We start from the raw sequence: 18,948 nt of genomic DNA, 5'->3' as shown, positions 1-18,948 counted from the left end.
GGAGCGTGACATGTTGAGTACCAATTTACTCGGGGTAACATTATCTTTCACAATATGAAAAAAAATTGGGCTACCTTTACTATTGTCTTATTTTTTAATTAAAAAAGTGAATTTTTCCCCAAAAAAGTGCGCTTGTAAGACCGCTGCGCAAATACGGTGTGACAGAAAGTATTGCAACGGCCGCCATTTTATTCTCTAGGGTGTTAGAAAAAAAAATTAATGTTGGGGGGGAGGGGGTTCTAAGTAATTTTCTAGCAAAAAAAACAGTTTTTAACACCAAATCTCAAAAAGAGGCTCGGTTAACTTTACATTGACACCGGAGGCGGTTTGCAGATGTCAGTGTGAACCGCTGGCGATTCAGGTGCGATGTGGGAACCCGCACCCACATCGCACATGTGAATGTGAAGCCAGCCTTACCCTAGGCCAGTGATGGCGAACCTTGGCACCCCAGATGTTTTGGAACTACATTTCCCATGATGCTCCACTACACTGCATAGTGCTAGAGCATCATGGGAAATGTAGTTCCAAAACATCTGGGGTGCCAAGGTTCGCCATCACTGCCCTAGGCTCACACCTTTGTAAACACAGACATCGCATGTGATTCGCACGGTATTGCTGTGCCGTTCGCATGCGATGTCTGTGCAATGCAAATTCAGTGAACTCGCATTGGATTTGCATAAAAAAAGGTGCAGGAACCTTTTCTCCCCCTCCACCCGCACTGGAATCAGATCGCATGATTCACACAAACGCGATCCGATTCCTGTCCGAATTGATAGTTCGCATTGCAATCTGAGAACCGATCTGGGGGTGTTATTAACTTTATATTGACACCCACAGCGGTTCGCAGAGATGCAATGCAGGAACCGTCACTGGAATTGCACTAGTTCCCGCATCGCTCAGCCTGGGTTCACACTGATGCAAATTTACAGCGGGTTTGATGCGTTTAGGAACACACAGATTCGCAGGGCATGTAAAAAGCATAGTATTCCATGGCTTCTATGTGTTTTGCGAATTTAGTGCGAGAAAAAAAAGATTCCTATGCGTACTGACTGTGGGTGCGATGCGTCTTCCTATGGTGGGGTGCGAATTTCATCTTCATAGGCTTCAGGTGAACTTGCTGTAATCTCGCAGCACACACTTCACATCTCTGCGAATTGTTTACTGTCTGCTTTCTGAAATTTGTGGTAAAATCACTGTAAATTCGCACCTGTCAACCTCAAAACGCAAGGCAAGTTCGCACCTCATACAGGACAAAAAAAGAATCAAATTCGCAGTACATTGCGTTGCAGTAGTGTGAAGGTGAAGAAAAAAAAGAAGGGGGGGGAATGCACGAAACACATTAAAAACGCACCGGAATGCATCAAAAACGCGCCTGCAGTAAAGCGTTTGGAAGGCATGTGGTCTGCGTTTCTATGGTGTGACCTGGCCCTATTGTATTTCCTTGTCCCTTTCTAGTACGTTCTCTGTGTATGAGGTAAAGCCATGTTCTGTTTACTTCACTGTTTACTTGAGGACATGTACGTGAGACTGACGCAGCTCTGTGAGTCTTCACAAAGTCCAGCACAGAGCTGAGGCAGAACTGAAAGTAAAGACAGGGGTCGCTGCTGAGCTACACTTCCCTTCCATTACACGGAGAGGAGGAAGAAAGGGCCGTGACGCAGCCGGAGCAAAGGGGGAGAAGTGGGCGGAGCTCTCTGGGTCTGAGTCTGCTTGCCTGAGAGCTCCGCTTCTCTCTACACACAAGGCTGAGGCGGTGACACAGGTTCGAACCCCGTCCCGGTTGGATCTATTTTTTTTTACCCCTGGCCTTTGGGGGTGGGGGGGGGGGGGAACAGATCGAGGACTTTTCCCTGGTACCCAGCCATCGTGAAAAGGAAAAAGCTGCGATCTTGGAGAGGCGGAGGTTGCATTGTGTGTGCAGGATCGGATGAAGGGGGTCTTCCTTATGTGACTCGGGACATTTAAATCTGCGAGAATAAAAGGCTACAGACAGGAAACAGATGTGGATCACCGTTGAAGACCTAACAAGGGAAGAAGAAGCACAATTACTGGGACTCATCACTGTTTTCTCATCATCTTTATGGAGGAATAATACTGATTAATGGTGATCAGCCTTCCTATACTGACCACAAAAGAATTCTCTTTTCTTTTTTTTTTTTTACAGATTTCCTTTTTTTTTGTATTAAAAAAATAAATAATCAAATTTCTGGGAATCAAACAAAATACCTGCTGATAACAAATCTACAAAAATTCCCAACCGTACAGCATTGATCCCTATAGATCAATCGAGGAGGAGGACGAGGGCGGTGTGCATTTCTACGTCTGCATGCTCAACTTCCATAAATATTTTTTATGAAATATAATATATTTTTTATTTATGACTCAGCGGATGGTGGCGGCGGCGGCGGTGGTGGTGATTGGGGGGTTTTGTAGTCCCTTGACATGCCCTGCTCAGTTGTTGCTCAGTTGATACAGTGACTTGAAAATCATTTTATTTTTTTCCTTAATTAAGAAACAGAGGAGGTGGTAAAAAAAAAAAGATACTTTTTATACGATCCGAGGGGGGGGGGAAATCTATATTTTTTATTAAAACGGATTAAGAATCAAGATGGCTGATCATAGCTATGTTTCTATTTTAATTTAGCTATAATAGACTCTGCAGGACCATTTGTGAAGTTGCCTTGATTGAGCTGAATTGATCTAAAAAAAAAAAAAAAGTGGGCATCTGAATATCCTTTAAATATATATATATATATATATATATAATATATATATATTTTTTTTTTAGTTACGTGGTTGGTTTAGTGGTTTATGACAGCAGAACCTGCGTATTTTCTTCTAAGGGTTATATTCTTTTTAAATGTGTTGATTTCCTATGTCTCCCTGCGTGGCCCCACTGTCAGTGCCCTTGCAGATTCAGTGCAAAATCTGAAATACCTTTCATGTCAGTAGGAGGGGGGGGTTGAGAGCGAAGGGGGAGGGCTGTGATTAGCTGTTAAGAAATTCCTTTTCAGTTTGATCAAGGCATGCACAGCCTAATCTACTGATTTCCACCCCAGCTTGCTTTTTATTTTTATTTTTTCTCTGTTTATTTTTGCAGATTTTTATTTATTTTTTTTTCTCTGTCCGCCTTCGTAGACTTTTATGATCATATTACATCTTCTCTCCCTACGCAAAACCTAAAAGCAATTTTTTTTTCCTCTTATTTGCGAAACAAGGAAGAGGTGGGTGGGTATTTTTCTGCTTTTTTTTTTTTTTTCTCGCTTAGGGCTGGAATTTGATCTGCGAGGCTGAACTGTCTCTTTCAAAGCTCCATCCAGGATCATTCTCTATGGAAACAACCTCAAGAATTTGGTTGCTTGGCTAATTTCAAGGAAGTCCTATTTAGGTTTTCAAATTAAAATCTGTGGTCAAAAGAACGCCTTACTTTAAATCTAAGTGGCTTCCTTTTTCTTTTCCTTTTTTTTGGGCTTTTTTTTTTTTTTTTTACCTTATTGAGAAAAAAAAATAGCATTTCGCATTTAAAAAAAAAAAAAAACTCTTTTCAATTGAATATGCACTGTGAAGTTAAAAACCTATAAACAGATTGTATTGTCAATGACTTCATCAATTTTCACTGGCTGAATATTTTTTTTTTTTTCTTCTTGATTTTGGTTAAAGGATTAATATATAATTTTGATTAGATATAATAACTGTTTAGCTCTTGAAATATATTTTAAGACAAAGAAATTTTATTGGTTTCACCTAGTCTTATCATTTTGGGTTCTGTAAACCAAGAAAGTGATCTACATTACCTACGTGGCCTAGTAGGAGATGGCGGAAAATTGGAAAAATTGCTTTGAAGAGGAGCTGATATGTCCCATTTGCTTGCATGTATTTATCGAGCCCGTACAGCTTCCCTGTAAGCACAATTTCTGCAGAGGATGCATTAGTGAGGCCTGGGCCAAAGAGACTGGTCTAGTCAGATGCCCGGAGTGCAACCAGGCCTACAATCAGAAGCCTAACTTGGAAAAGAACCTTAAGCTCACTAACATTGTGGAAAAATTTAATTGCCTCAATGTAGATAAGCCGCCCTCCATCCTGCACTGTGTGTTCTGTCGAAGGGGACCTCCACTTCCTGCCCAGAAGATCTGTTTGAGATGTGAAGCACCCTGCTGCCAGTCCCACGTGCAGACCCACCTACAGCAACCCTCCACTGCTCGAGGGCACCTCTTAGTGGAAGCTGAAGACGTCAGGGCCTGGAGCTGTCCACAACACAATGCTTATCGACTGTACCACTGTGAAGCTGAGCAAGTGGCAGTGTGCCAGTTTTGCTGTTATTACAGTGGTGCCCATCAAGGACATTCTGTGTGTGATGTAGAGATCAGAAGGAATGAAATCAGGGTAAGTTAGTCTTTTATTATTATAAGGTATATGTCCTGCTGGGCATTGACCTCTCAGGAATTGAATAGGTAAGAAATAATGAATCGTCATAAGGGTTTGGGTCTTGCCCAAAGAGCAATCATGGGCAGTACGCGAATGCAGCCAATCCGGTTTGGCCCCCTAATTGGGAAAATCTCCTGAGGTTGTTGACTGTATCTGAGGTCACGTGTCTGAAAGAAGGGATGTTTGTGTTGTCTACACCAACCAATCACATTCATTAGCATTTGTACTGGAAAAAAAAAAAAAAAAAAAAAAAAAAAATATATATATATATATATATATATATATTGGGTCCATATGGTTGCTTAGGACAGCACTCAGACCTTTTTTTTCAGATTGGAGGTACATAGATCTCTGTATTACTTACAAAAAATAGGATGTCTATGTATTGTTCAATGGTTCAACTGATTAAATAAAATCAAAAACAGTTTCAGTGCTGAGAAGCTGGCCTTGCTTATTCTTGGTACAGGGATCAAGGGTGTAATTCTGGTGCTGGTTCTCCTGATGTTTTCCTTGAGGGAAAGGTAAGTATTGATTTAAAATAATTTATTTTAGGGTTGGGTTTTAGGGGGTAAGTGTTAGGTTACGTTTTAAGGTTAAGGTGAAGTGGTCATTTTCATGGTTGAGGTTAAGGTACACTTAACAGTTAGGCAAATAGGCCTTCATTTTTATTTTATTTTTTTACCTATTTACAAAGAAGCAGCTTATACTTACCTGTCTCACTGCCTGGGCCACCAAGCTACGCTAGGTTGGATCTTCATCATCGGGCCCACTTCCAGGAATGTTGGTCAATTTACACAACGCTTTACATAAATATTGCACATTTACATCAGTCCCTGCCCTCAAGGAGCGTACAATCTAGGGTCCATAACTCACATTCATATATACTAGGGCCAATTTAGACGAGACAGTTAACCTACAAGCATTTCTTTGGAGTAGGGGAGGGAACCTACACAGGCACTGGAAGAACATGCAAGATACATGTAGGTCCATTTGCAAAGAAGCAGTTTATACTTACCTGTCTCACTGCCTGGGCCACCAAACTAAGTTAAGTTTGATCTTCATCATCGGGTCCACCTTCAAGAATGTTGGACACCCAGCATCTGCTGGCCCCTTGTGCTGTGGTTGGGATTTGAACCAACAACCCTAGTGCTAAATGAAGTGCTAACCACTTGGCCACTATGCTAGGCATCCAACATACCTAGAAGTGTTCCTGATGCTGAAGATCTTCCAGTAACCTTCCAACTCAGTGGTGTTTTGTAGTGCAGTCCATGGGACAGGTCAGTATTTGTTTTCTTGCAGGGATGCCTTCATATTCATATTTTAAAGACCATGACAGAGTCACTTTAGGTATTAGGTATTAAAACTTAGGTTTCAGAGGTTGGGCTAATGGATAAGGTTAGGGGGAGTTTCCGAACTAGGGTCAGGTTAAGCGTTTGGTTCCAGGGTTGGATTAAAGTGGTTGTTAAGGCAATAATAAGACTATGCCAGCCCCTCTATTAGCATAGCACTCTGTGTAAGTTGAATTTAAAAAACGAGACGTGTAAATACTGAATATCAGCTGTCTTCAGGCCGGTTACATCACTCGCGGTCGCTTTCCAGCTCTGATGCCTTCTGTGGGAGGGCCGTGATCTCCCTCTGACGTCAGAAGGAGATCACGTGATCGCATGTCTCTTCTGCAGAAGCCACCCATCGGAGCTGGAAAGTGGCCGCTAGTCACGTGACCGGCCTGAAGACAGCTGATATTCAGTATTTACACTGCTCATTTTTAAATGCAACTCACGCAGTGTGCTGTGCCAGCCTCTTATAGAGGGGTTGGCAGTGAGAAATTGTAATAATAAAATATTACCTAATAGCGTTGGGGGTGTGGGGCAGCACCGGGCTGGAGACACAGAGAGGGCGCTGACAGGGAGGAAGGAGGGGAGAGAGCAGACAGCCTATCACGGAGGCACTTTGACCACGGTAATCAGGGCGGAGCTGCCCTGGCTATCGTGGTCTGTTTAGAGAGGGCATACAGGAAGTGGTAGGTTTCGTGTTTTTTTTAGTTTAGAGGGGCGCTAATTACATTGCACAAGCCCTGTGTCTTGTGTAATCTGCTTTACGGGACCAGAATCTTAATTTTTTTTTTGGGTTAACAAATCTTTAAGTTTTGAGAGTTTATTTAAAGTCCAACTTTGGGCTGGTGCCAATGCAATGGAGTCCCCCCACACTGCATGGGTTAAATACTTGTTTGATAGGAGAAAAAAGGAAGAAGTACAAATGCCTTATGTGACTGGGCCTCTGAAGCCACTTCACTGGCTGATCCTGAGTCCTGTACAATACAAGTCCAGTAGTCCTGCATTGTACAGGAGGACAGCGAGGGCCCGCCCACAACCCGAATGTCAGAAGCAGACGGGAGTGCCTGTTGCTGGAGAATAGTGGGGAGAAGAATAAGATATTGGTAGTCAATCCTCACCCCCTATGAAACAAGCATTTATCCTATGCACTTGGGGATGGGGGGCAGGGGGTAAGCCAGGAGTTGGACTTGAAAGGTTATTTTAAAAAGAACTTGTATTTGGAGAATTGGCATTGCTAACATCTTATTTGAACTTTAATATATTCATATTTCCCAATAGTTCTGGGAAAGTGAATCAGAAAGTACTAACTAAACCTTTGATTCAGCATGATGGTCAGATGACTAACATTTTTTTGAAAGAGTTGTCAGCATCCATACTCCATGCAGGTTTTTATTTTGAGGGCTTAAGTCAGGGATATGCAATTAGCGGACCTCCAGCTGTTCCTGAACTACAAGTCCCATGAGGCATAGCAAGACTCTTGGAGCCACAAGCATGACAGCCAGAGGCATGATGGGACTCGTAGTTTAGCAACAGCTGGAGGCCTGCTAATTGCATATCCCTGGCTTAAGTGAAGGGGCAGTTAACTTCTAATGTCGGCCTAAGGGTTGGGATAAGGTTAGAGGTCAGGGGGTGTGGATGTACGCTTTTTTTTTTTTTTTTTTTTTTTATGCTTGTTTTCAGGATTGAGTGCAACTAACTGCCAAAAAACATTATTATACCTTATCCAAAACAATATGGATGCCACTTACATTAGCTCAGGCTTCTGATTCAAGTGCCAGGAGCTGGAAATGGTTTATTGTTTTTTTTTTTTTTTTTTTTTTTTTTTTTATGTACATCTTTTTACGTTGCTTTTTTGCCAGTTCATCCATTGTGTATAAAACTAAAGACGGGAATGTTTAGTGCATCATGTGCATTTTCTAAATGTTTATTAACAAAAGCCTGCAGCAGCACAAACTGTACGTAACAAGCTTGTATGGCTTCCAGCTAGCCTTGAACTAAAGCTAGAGGCAGCCTGGGTATACCTTTTAGGGATGGGTCTAATTTTGCTTCTGGTAATTGCTTGTATTGCAGTAGAAGAATTTATATTTTTCTTTCACTTTTTCTGTAAAAAATGTCGGAAATGGCATAGGAGAAGCCAGCAATCTTTTGTCTTGCTGACGTTCTTTAGATCGCAATGCATACTGCTGCTATGGCCACTTATATTTTTTTTTTGCCTTTTCAGGATAATTGTGACCATAGTCGGCTTAAATTTTATATGTGACACAGCTAATGAATACTGGGAAGTCTCTGGGATTATTAATGGATGGTATGATTTTTGCCATAGTAGTTTGCTGTGCACGAGTCAAGGTTTAATATTGCCTGACTTGGGTTATCAAATTCAGTGGGTTGGGTTGACAATGCCACCATGATCAAGAGTTCTTCAGGGAACTAGATTATCTGCAATCTCTACTGATGAGATATCTGGTTGTCCATAGCTGATGAGCTATGGAGGTGCTCTGCTTGGGTCCCTGATGTTACCAAGGAGCCGCAAATAATATTTAAGCGCCAGCGAGCTATAGCAGTAAGAAGCTACTGACCACCAAAAAGCAGACCTCTTCAAAGTCAAATGACCACCATCTACCTGGATGCTGTCCGTTATTTAGTACTCAGTAATGGCATTTGTACTCTGGTAAAAATTTTTATTTTTTTTGAGTTTTAGGGTACAGTGATATTCATATACAAGTGGAACTTTAGTCAGAAAATTTAGGTCCTGATTAATCATTTCATACATGCCCATTTTGCAGGGATAGCTACATAAAGCATTAAAAATAACCACCTACACTGCTTAAAATCCAGTAAAGCCCTCTCTCACCTTGCTTTGTACATGCTCAGTTGCTCTCTGTTCTAGGTACTGTGCCTAAAATCAGAGCCACTAGAGGCCAATCAGCTGACCGCTTTAAGATTTACTATTGCTGAAGGGGGAAGAAAGCAAATGGAATGACACAAACTCTGCTGAGGGAACACATTAGGGAGGGGGTGGGGGGGGGGGAAGAAAAGCGAGAGAGGGGACAGGCCAAAATTTGCTGCTAGGGAGACACAACTGGGATATTTTCTTCTCTTATGTCTCTGATATTTCTTTCTGGCAGCAGCAGCCTGTGAACTTCAGCATTGTAAAGATTCTGTCAGCCTTCCTCTCTATCTAAGGCCGGCCATACACAGTTCGAATCTCAGCTGGTTCAGCGGGAACTGGCCAAGATTCAAACCATTGGTGGGCAGGCTGAATGTACCAAGTTGATTGATCAACTTGGGTACAACCAGCCTGCCAGATTCACTTTCGATTATCCCAAGTGGCTGCTATAGCCACTAGGGATAATCACTGCCTTCGCCTTCCCCCACCTGTCCCTGCCCACCCGCCAGACATTTCCTTGGCAGAAGGGATTCCCCTTGTCAATACTGTGTCGCAGGAAAGAAATTGAGACCATCTATAGGCTGCCTATGCCAAGACATACAATCAAGCCTGGAAATTTACATATTTTATTTGAAGAAAGTGACAACACAGTTTTTGAGATGGGGGGGGGGGGGGGGGTTCCAATAAGGGAGTGACTGCAATGGGCTTCAACAAGATGGTGGCCTCCAAAAAATAAACTTGAGCAATGCTGGAGGCAATTTACAGCACACACTAATTTTGGTTGCACAATTGTTAATGTGGAATGTATGTTCTTTTAATTGTTATACAGTTATGGTAAAGTTCCGCTTTAACTGATCTCCAAAACCAGATAACTAGGATGTACTGTCTTTTCTCACCACTGATGGTTATGACATGTCAAGTAGTAGCAGTGACTACTCTACTTTTTCAGAATGTATCCATGTACAATGAATCTTCGAGACAAAAGGGGCCCATAAAAACTGTTCCTTTTTCCACATAAAGGGTTGTTTTTGAGAAACCGCAGTTACAATATATTAGGACTCTTATGCCCCATACACACGGTCGAACATTCCAACCACAAAATCCATCAGATTATAATTTTTTTAGATGGATTGTGGGCCAAACTTGTCTTGCATACACACAGTCGCACAAAGTTGTCGGAAAATCCGATCGTTCGGGACGAGGTGACGTCAAACACGTACGTCAGGAGTATAATCGGGCCAATAGCTTTCGTCTCTTAGTTTATTCTGAGCATGCGTGGTACTTTGTGCGTCGGAATTGCCTACACACGAATTTAATAGATCGGATTTTGTTGTCGGGAAATGTTATATCCTGCTCTCAAACTTTGTGCATCGGAAAATCCGACGGAAAAAGTCCGATAGAGCCCACACACGATCGGATTTTCCGAAAACGTAATCCGATCTGACTTTTTCTGTCGGAATTTCCGACCGTGTGTATGGGGGTATTAGATTCCCATAATGCCTAGTGGGGCTCTTCAACACGTTTCTGTAGCTGGCCAATGAAATCAAGTATCTAATAAGAGATGACTTTCTGCTTCCTAAGCTAGCTTCAGTTTTCACACGCCCTGTGTTGAAATCCATTTTTTTTGATGACCAGACGTGGCAGCTTGGACATTTGTTACCATGAGACATTCGGGCACATTGCCAGGATTCATTTGTGAAGACAACTGATGACAGAGCATATGTAATGATTGTAATTGGGTTTTATTTCATTTTCAGCCAACTAGAACCAGATTTCAGTAGATCCTGGTTATTGTCGGATTGTGACGGCCAAATATGAAACCATTTCTCTGGACAAGCTTAGTCATATAGATCAGTAATGTTGTTTTGATTTTGGCAAGGTGAAATATATCTGTTTAAAGTGGTTTGCATTCTCTCTCTATACAGTGTATATATAAATATGTGTTTATTTTTTTATTTTTTTTCCTTTCTGATGTCTGAAATATGCCAGAATCATTCATGATAATGCAAACAATAAGAATGACTGCAACTGCTCCCATGGTAATTTTGGGCTGGTCCGCCCTGTTCTCTCTCTCTCTCTCTCTCTCTATATATATCTATATCTATATCTAGATATATAACTTTTTTTTTTAAAGGCTGTAATGGAAGCAGAAATTTCCCAGCATACTGGTTGTAGGATTCCTGAAAATGATTTATGCTTTGTGTGAATTTGAGATTAGCTGAGACGGTCAGACGGGGCTGGGACAAGGGGTGGGCAGGAGTGAAGGCTGCCCTGGGCATGGTGGGGATCTTGGGGGGGGGGTTGTGCTAGAAAGGGCGATTAGGAGGTGGGGGATTTGTACTAGGAGAGTGAATTGAATTTCTGTCAGGCCGCGTACACACGCGCGGACTGTTCGCCCAACTTTGTCCGTCAAACAGTTTCGGCAAACAGTCCGCTCAAAATTAGCATGGACGGACATGGCCACACACGACGAACGAACAGTTTGCTGAAACCGTGCGCGATGACGTGAACGGCACGTACGACGGGACGAAAAATACGACGTCCTATACACTGCATTATAACTTTCGGCGTGTAAATCCTTTCTGAGCATGCGCGGAACTTAGTTTGACGAAAAAGCCTACACACGAGCGGACTGTTCGCTGAAACAAGGTTTCAGCGGACAGTTTTTCGGAAATTCCGTAAAACCTTGTTCGTCAAACTGTCCGCTGAAACTGTCCGCTGAAAGCCCACACACGAGCGGACTGTCCGCCCAAACACTGTTCAGCGGACAAAGTTGGACGAACAGTCCGCCCGTGTGTACGCGGCCTTAGGAAGGGGGATTTGTGGGGGAAGATTTGTGCTAGTAGGGGTGATTAAAGGGATTCGTGCTAGGAGGGTAAATTCGGTGGGAGGATTTGTACTAGGGGATTTGTGTTGGGAGAATTTGGAAGGGGGGGAGAGGATTTATATTCAGAGGGGAAATTTGAGAGGCAGAGGAATTATGCTAGGAGTGGGGCGGGGTGGGGATGGGGGCTTGCAAAGGGAGAGAATTTGAGCTGCTGGGGGGGATTTGTACTGGAAGAGGGAAAGTTATTTTGGAGGGAAAATTTTGGCTTGCAGAAGATATTTATGCTGGGGGGGTAAGATTATTGCTCAAGTTTCTTTGCAGGAGGGGAAAGGGAGAGGATTTTTGCTGACTATCTTTGCCCTGGCTAGATGCTGACGATCTTGGCCCTGGCTAGATGACCTTGTCCCAACACTGCTATAAGAGCCTTCTTGTATGGGTGGTCAACTCTACCTAGAGCAGATAATTCAGTTGTGTACAACACTTGTAACCTAAATCGTGTGTAGGCTTCTTATATCTCTCTAGAAGACTCCAGTGGTGAGAGATCTCCTTAAGAAGTCCCAGTTCTCTCCAACCACGGAGATCAATTTAAAACCAAAATGTGGTGTCACACATGCATGATGGATTCTCTGTCAGTCCAAATAAATGGATAATTGAGGCGCCCAGCTGTAGGTGGCACCTTCAATGAAGTTGTGTGCGACCCAAAAGAATATCAGACTACCTCAAAGCAATCTTACCAGTGTAGTATTTAAGAGATATAAGCAGCCATTAACCTCAGTAAATTCCACAAGGAGCTAAAATTTCCACACAGTTGGCCTTCAAAGGAGGCTAATTTACTATTGCACTCATTGGGTGATTAACCGTTGGGTAGAGCTATAACCAAGACCACTTTCTAGACAGCGGAGATTGTTAGCCAGACAACCATATAATTAATCAAGAAGTAGTTGTCTCTTGTACCATTCCTATAACCAATCGGCAAGTGTTTTTTAGTAGCATTGCTATCTTGCCTTTCATGCATATGAGCCTGGAATGTGGCCTTGGTTGGGTTTCAAACTATGTGGTCTTTTAGAAGTTATATGTGCACAGAGGATGATGGGTGTTGGTAGTGCTTAGACAGTTTTTGGTTTGGTTATTGTTGGGAGATGTTTGTTCTAGTTTGCGGCTTTGCATTTGAATCTCCAAAGTATTTCACATGAACCCTGATTTTCACTCAGTATTGTGTATCCTATGAAGTGAAACCTCTCAATGTCATATATAGTTACCCCTTGCTTTCTAAATATCTGCAGTTTTCAAGGGACTGACGTTCTTGGCAAGGTTTTGCTGAACAATACTTTTTTCTGCACATTGTCACTTTTTTACTTCATGGCAAAATGTATTATTTTTTTTTAATTCTCATGGTGCCATACATTTATAGTAACGTGCGTAAATAGTGAACCGCTTGTGACAGGTGGAGTAGATTTGAAAAAAAAAAACAATTCTATGGGACAGCTTCTTCCCTTTTTTTATTTTTTTTATTTTTTTTATTTTTTTATTTTTTATCAGGTTGGTATTTTTGTATGTCACCAGATGGAGATTCTTTCAGAGGAGCTGATAGGTGACCGTAATAAAATTCATTAAAATTTAAGTATAAAAAAAAAAAATTATGATGAATTGCAGGCATGGCTATTTGCTACAAAATTACATTAATACAGCTTAGAACAATGTAACTATGTATACAGCACAACTGGTGATCCACCTGAATCCTGGAAATCGCTGAAGTACTGAAGACACCACTACTCCAGTGATCTCCACTTGCTTCTGGGTCCTGTGGTGAGTGGCCGGCCTGATGCATTATGTATGCCTTACATTTTCTGAATGAATGCAAAGTTTTCTCTGATTGGACGAGCGTGACGTCACTGTCCGGCCTCTCTGCCTCATCCAGTTAATAATACTTTGCATTCATTCAAAAAATGCTAAGCTTTTTCTGCATAGCGCCAGTGCTGAGGAGCTGACCTCCTGTCTTCAGGAGTGCAGCCAATTGATTAGTAAACTAGCGTAGTCTACTTCAGTGATTTCCAGCTTCCAGGGGAGTTGGCCATATATGGTATGTACATATTTGGATTGATCTTAAGCTGGACCAATGTAACCATGTATAATACAGCCATTCAGGGATGGGCGGCATACACGCGCAGCAAGGGACGGGCGGCATACGTGCGGATTAAGGGACGGGAATCATACGTGCGCATTAAGGGACGGGAATCATACATGCGCATTAAGGGATGGGTGGCATACATGCACATTAATGGACAGGTGTCATACATGCTGCTGTCAGGGGAGCTGACGGAAGAGAGCATAGAACTTATCAGTATGTTGCTCTACCTTCCCAAGATCACCCAGCTTTACCGTTTTAACGTATATGTAACTCTAATCACTAAAATTCCATGTACGGTTTAACATACTGTATATAGTATACAGTATATCAATTCAAAAATAATTTTCAATAGCTTTCGGACAGATAAATATTTTGATGATCTTGCCATGAAGGTCCACACACCTTTTTGGGTTTGTGTGAATAGGGCACATATAACACAGTTGTTTTCTGTGTGTCCTTGCAGGAACTTATGTTCAACTAGTGTGGTAAAATGCAGGTCACCATACTTGCACCTGGAATTCCATTATTGTGGTTGCAATGCTTTACAGGGTCAAATGCAGAAACTACTGGCAAAATAAATAAGTAAAAAAACTGGTAAAATAAAAAAAAAAAATGCACATTTTTTTCATTTTTCAAAATGGGTATGTTTTTTTTTTTTTTTTTTTTCAAAATGCGGAAAGGTAGAAATTTCCTTTTTAACTGTAAATGGTTTATTTCACCTGGCTATGCTGTGTAGGTAGGTTTTGTAAAGCCCATCATTGAATGGACAGGAGTACAAATCTTTTGGCAGGTTTAACAGCCCCCCATGTATTTAATTGTTTAGTTCACTGTTTTCCTGGGGCTCGCCTTTGTTTCCAATTCCCACCTATCTGCGGGTGTCAATGTTAAAGAGGAAGTAAACTCTCCCATTCTGATGCTTCTCTTCATTGAGTCCATTATAATAAGTAATTATCAGACTATAGCCACTGTAATCAATAACAATATTAAAACGATACTAAGCAAGTAAGGAGATATCTACAAGCAGTGTTCATTGGGGTTTTTTATGCTGATTTACATGGGACAAAGTTGTGGGTGAGGGTTTACAACCACTTTTAAAGTTCTGGTAGTATGTTTTTTGATTTTTTGTTTAGTTTTACATTGAAGGTGGAGACAGCAGACTGGGGGAAGATCTCCTCTCCGGAGTCCTTCAAGGATAAAAGGAGCAGTGGGCGTTTCGGCTCAGTGGTGTCTATTAAAATCAGAAATGTCAATTTTGGATGGACTGACCATTTTATATCACGTTTCGATGAGTCAGCCATACATATCAAAGTACATGTGATTTGGCTATACAAGTCACAGGGCAGGTAACTGTATTTTTATCATGTAAATATGTTTTTGCAATCTTGGCTGATCTGCTTTGAAACAATGAGTGAATCATTCCAGAAACCAGGTGATTTCGTAGATACGGGTTTTTTCAGACAACATAGGAGAAGCTGGTAAAGTCCTATTTTTCCCGTCCTTCATAATGGTGGTTAAAGGGAGAAGCAAGATTCCCCATACTTAGACCTGGAAGTCCCTGGCTTTTCAGAGTTCTAGGGCAATATTCTTCTTTTCCCAGAAAGGAGACGCCGATTCCAGGAATATGACCTTGTTCACTTCTTAGAACAATTATAGGCTGACTTTTTTTTCTCTTTGGTCAGAGTAATAATTCCAGTTGAACTGTTGGCGTTGTTCTATGTAATTCACTGGATAAATGGCCTGTGAATCTCTGTGCTGGAAGCTGTTTCAGTTTTGGATTCTTCTCTGTTCCCACACAGCTGTTGTGTGAAATGAATAGCAGAGTTGACTTTTGGTACAACTAGTAAGTTTTTTTTTTTTTCTTCTTTTCAATTCCTGGTTTGTTTTAATACACAAATTTTGATATAAAGTATAATTTTGCTCTGTCTCTAAAATGCAGCTGTGTAGACGTATGCTTTAAAGGCTTGATTACACGTACAGTAAAAATAGTCGGTTGAGAAATGGTTTGGCCACCCCCCAGTCTTCCTCCGTGAGCTGCAAAGGCAACTGAATGGGGTTGTACACATGCTGCGATGCTTTGCTTTATGGCCTGGCAAAAATGATATCCACTGTTGCATTCAGCATGGCTGAATGCCTGTTGGCTGCACCTGTACCGCAATCCACTGCTGATCACATTTTAAAGTGGTTGTAAAGTCAGAAGGTTTTTTTATCTTAATGCATTTGCCCCAGCCCCCTTAATACTTACCTGAGCCCCCTCTCTCTTCAGTTATGTCCACGAGTGCCTCTGCCTCCTGGGATCTCCTCCTGATTGGCTGAGACACAGCAGTGGTGCCATTGGCTCCCGCTGCTGTCAACCAAAGTCAGTTAGCCAATCAGAAGAGTGAGGGGGCAGGGGTGAACCCCAGGGCTCCGTGTCTAAATGGACACAGGGAGCTGTGACTTGGTTTGGGTGCCCCCATAGCAAGCCACTTGCTGTGGGCGAAATCAACAGGAGGGAGGAGCCAGGAGAGCCAAAGAGGGACCCATGAAGAGGAGGATCTGGGCTGCTCTGTGCAAAACCACTACACGTATAACTACAAGTATAACTTTTTTTTCCTCAAAAATAACAAACAAAACAAGACTTTACAATCACTTTAATGTAGGCATAAAGTAAGGCTAAATGTCTTTCACATCGGTTATGGTATAGGTCAGGGGTCTCCAAACATTCTAAACAAATAGCCAGTTTACTGCTTTTTGGACTTTAAGGGGGGCCAGACTGTGGCCAGCAGGAGTAGAAAATGGTATCAGTGGAAAAAGGATAGTGCCCCGTCAATAGTGTCAATGAGAAGAATAATATTCTGTCAGCGGAAGAATAGTTCCTCATCATTGGTGTCAGCGGAAGAATAGTTCCTCATCATTGGTGTCAGTGGAAGAATAGTTCCTCATCATTGGTGTCAGTGGAAGAATAGTTCCTCATCATTGGTGTCAGTGGAAGAATAGTTCCTCATCGGTGTCAGTGGGAGAATAGTTCCTCATCATTGGTGTCAGTGGGAGGAATAGTGCCTTGTATCATTTTGAGAAATGGTGTCCCAAGGACCAAACGAAGGCATGCAAAAGGCCGCATTTGGCCCACAGGCCACAGTTTGGAGACCACCGGTATGGATAATAAAATTAGCTAAAGCTAATCCATCACACTGAACGTGTGCAGAGTTGGGTAATGTGGAGGCGATTTGCATGTGACTTGTAGTACAAGTACAGATGCAGAATCACGTGTTATTGCCCCCATAGACTTTTAAATGGTAGTGCATTTTTTAAGGCACACCCATAAAAGTCTGAGGCCAAAGAAGCTTCCTCCAAAGAAGCTTATGTACATTTTGGAACTTCATAAGACAGTTGACAGGTCACCCAAATTTCATGTGTGAACAGGCCTATTAAGAAGAATGTGATTCTTTATCTTGAACATTACCGCACTTTAGAAATCCAGTGACGAGTGTTCAGGTGTAAATCCAGTCACATCCTAGGTATTGTCACTGTATTTAATAGATCTCCTAATTACCAAAGATAGATAATGCCAGATGGAGTAGATCCTGATTACCTTGCTCAACCTGAGGCTATTAAGAAAAGCAGTAAAGGTCATGACAGAGGAGCCAGCCCTAGATATCAGGTGCTACAGCCCAGCCAAAAAGAACTAAAGCTTTCATGATTACCAAAAAATTTGAATTCCTAATTCGTACATTAAGCAAACATTTGGCCATCCTGCATTTAGTTATTCCCTTCTTTGACATTAGAATGAACTGTTGTCCTCTGGACCAGTGTTTCTCAACTCCAGTCCTCAAGGCGCCCCAACGGGTCATGTTTTCGGGCTTTCCTTTATTTTGCATAGGTAATTAACAGTTTCACTGCTTTAGTAATTACCACAGCTGTTTCATCTGAGGGAAATCCCGAAAACATGATGTGTTGGGGCGCCTTGAGGACTGGAGTTGAGAAACACTGCTCTGGACCCAGGAGCGACAAACCTTATCCATCTGTCTATTTCCATCTTTCCCCTCTTCTCGTCTTCTTTTTACCTTTTACTTTGTATGAACCCAACAGGCACTTGCCGGGTTTCTTTGGGTTTGGAATCACTGGTTAAAATATGTTGAATGTGTCAGAAACCATGAAACAGACTGAGACAGAAGTACAATCAAATCACACTTCTTTATTAATAAAAATAAAAAGGTAAATAGAAAAAAGCATAGCCAGAGTCCAGTAGCCAGATCGGGTAGTCAGCCAGTCCAAAGTTCATTAACTAGATCGGGTAATCAGCCAGGCCGGAAGTTAGGGATCCAAGGAGAGCAACCGCAAGCAGGATAAGAAGCCAGCTGGGATGTCAGCAAGCCAGTCTTGAAACAAACCGCAGGAGATGGTTCCCTGTGATGTGACCAATGCGAAGGCAAATGAAAAAGTGAGCAGGAAGGCTTTAAATAGGCAGGTCAGACGAGCATCATCGGGAACAGCTGGTAACTGTGGAAAGAGAAGAGAGCTAGCAATTAGCCAACAGCTGAGCAGCCAGCCCAAAGGAGGAAGGGCTAAGCCAGCCCTGACAGAATGTACTGCATAGTTTCTATGCCGTTGGCTCGTTTTGACCCCTCAGTATTATAGCCAACATCCAGTCATAGAATTATGGGACATCTTTCTTGCTCACATTCAGGTTTTCTGTGTATTACTATGTGTGCATTCTAGGTCTGTTTGTTACTGGAAGTATGCATGACCCCAAGTGTTTGTTAGGTTTTACAATAGAAAAATAGAAAAAAACATGGTTTTAATAAAAATTGTCAATTGTAAAAAAAAAAAAGAATGAACTGTCATTAATTCATCCAACCCACACACAGATAGCCATTTGTTATGTTGTAATATAACTCATAGGGGTTATACAGAGGGGACTCTGGATTGGACAGATGCCTTGGACAGTCCAGTCCATATGTACACACCAACAGGCTCAGTGCCGGCTATGGCCTATATCGTGTCTTAGTGCAAGTCTTCACAGCTGCAGCTGGGCTGTCTTCTGAGCAATAAAAAATGAACTGGAAGGTTACAGCCTATTGTGACCATAACTAAAATTTCAGAAGTTCCAAATATCCAAAGGCTCTTTTTGTTATTGATATACCAACAGTCCAAAAATCTGGATTCTTGCTAAATTAGGATACTTTGGAACGTCTGGGCCTCATCATGTTTCCTGGAGCCTTAGTAAGTAGAACAGCTGATGTTATGGAATTGACTTCATAAAAAGCAGAACTTGGTTAGTCAAATCAACCAGGACAGTCTTTGGTTTTATGTGTTCATCAGTTATCAACATGGCAGTGACAGTAGATTAGCGGTGTTAAAATGGGCA

At 42.0% G+C, this 18,948-nt stretch overlaps 1 protein-coding gene across 1 annotated transcript in view; it reads left to right on the top strand.

Moving 5' to 3' along the window:
• The first annotated feature begins 1,719 nt into the window (after window positions 1-1,719).
• The window catches only part of TRIM8 (tripartite motif containing 8), a 108,017-nt gene continuing 90,788 nt past the window's right edge, over window positions 1,720-18,948 (top strand). Inside the window, exon 1 of the mRNA XM_077455301.1 lies at window positions 1,720-4,383. Within this exon, the coding sequence (XP_077311427.1) occupies window positions 3,814-4,383 (570 nt within the window). The 5' untranslated portion in view covers window positions 1,720-3,813. The remainder of the gene's footprint in view (window positions 4,384-18,948) is intronic.

This window comes from Lithobates pipiens, unplaced genomic scaffold (genome assembly GCF_037356315.1).
Source record: "Lithobates pipiens isolate NorthernLeopardFrog02 unplaced genomic scaffold, aLitPip1_a1.2 Scaffold_25, whole genome shotgun sequence".
In the NCBI taxonomy this organism is placed as follows: Eukaryota; Metazoa; Chordata; class Amphibia; order Anura; family Ranidae; genus Lithobates; species Lithobates pipiens.
Note: the sequence above shows the minus strand (reverse complement) of the source record. Positions and strands in the feature narration are given on the sequence as shown.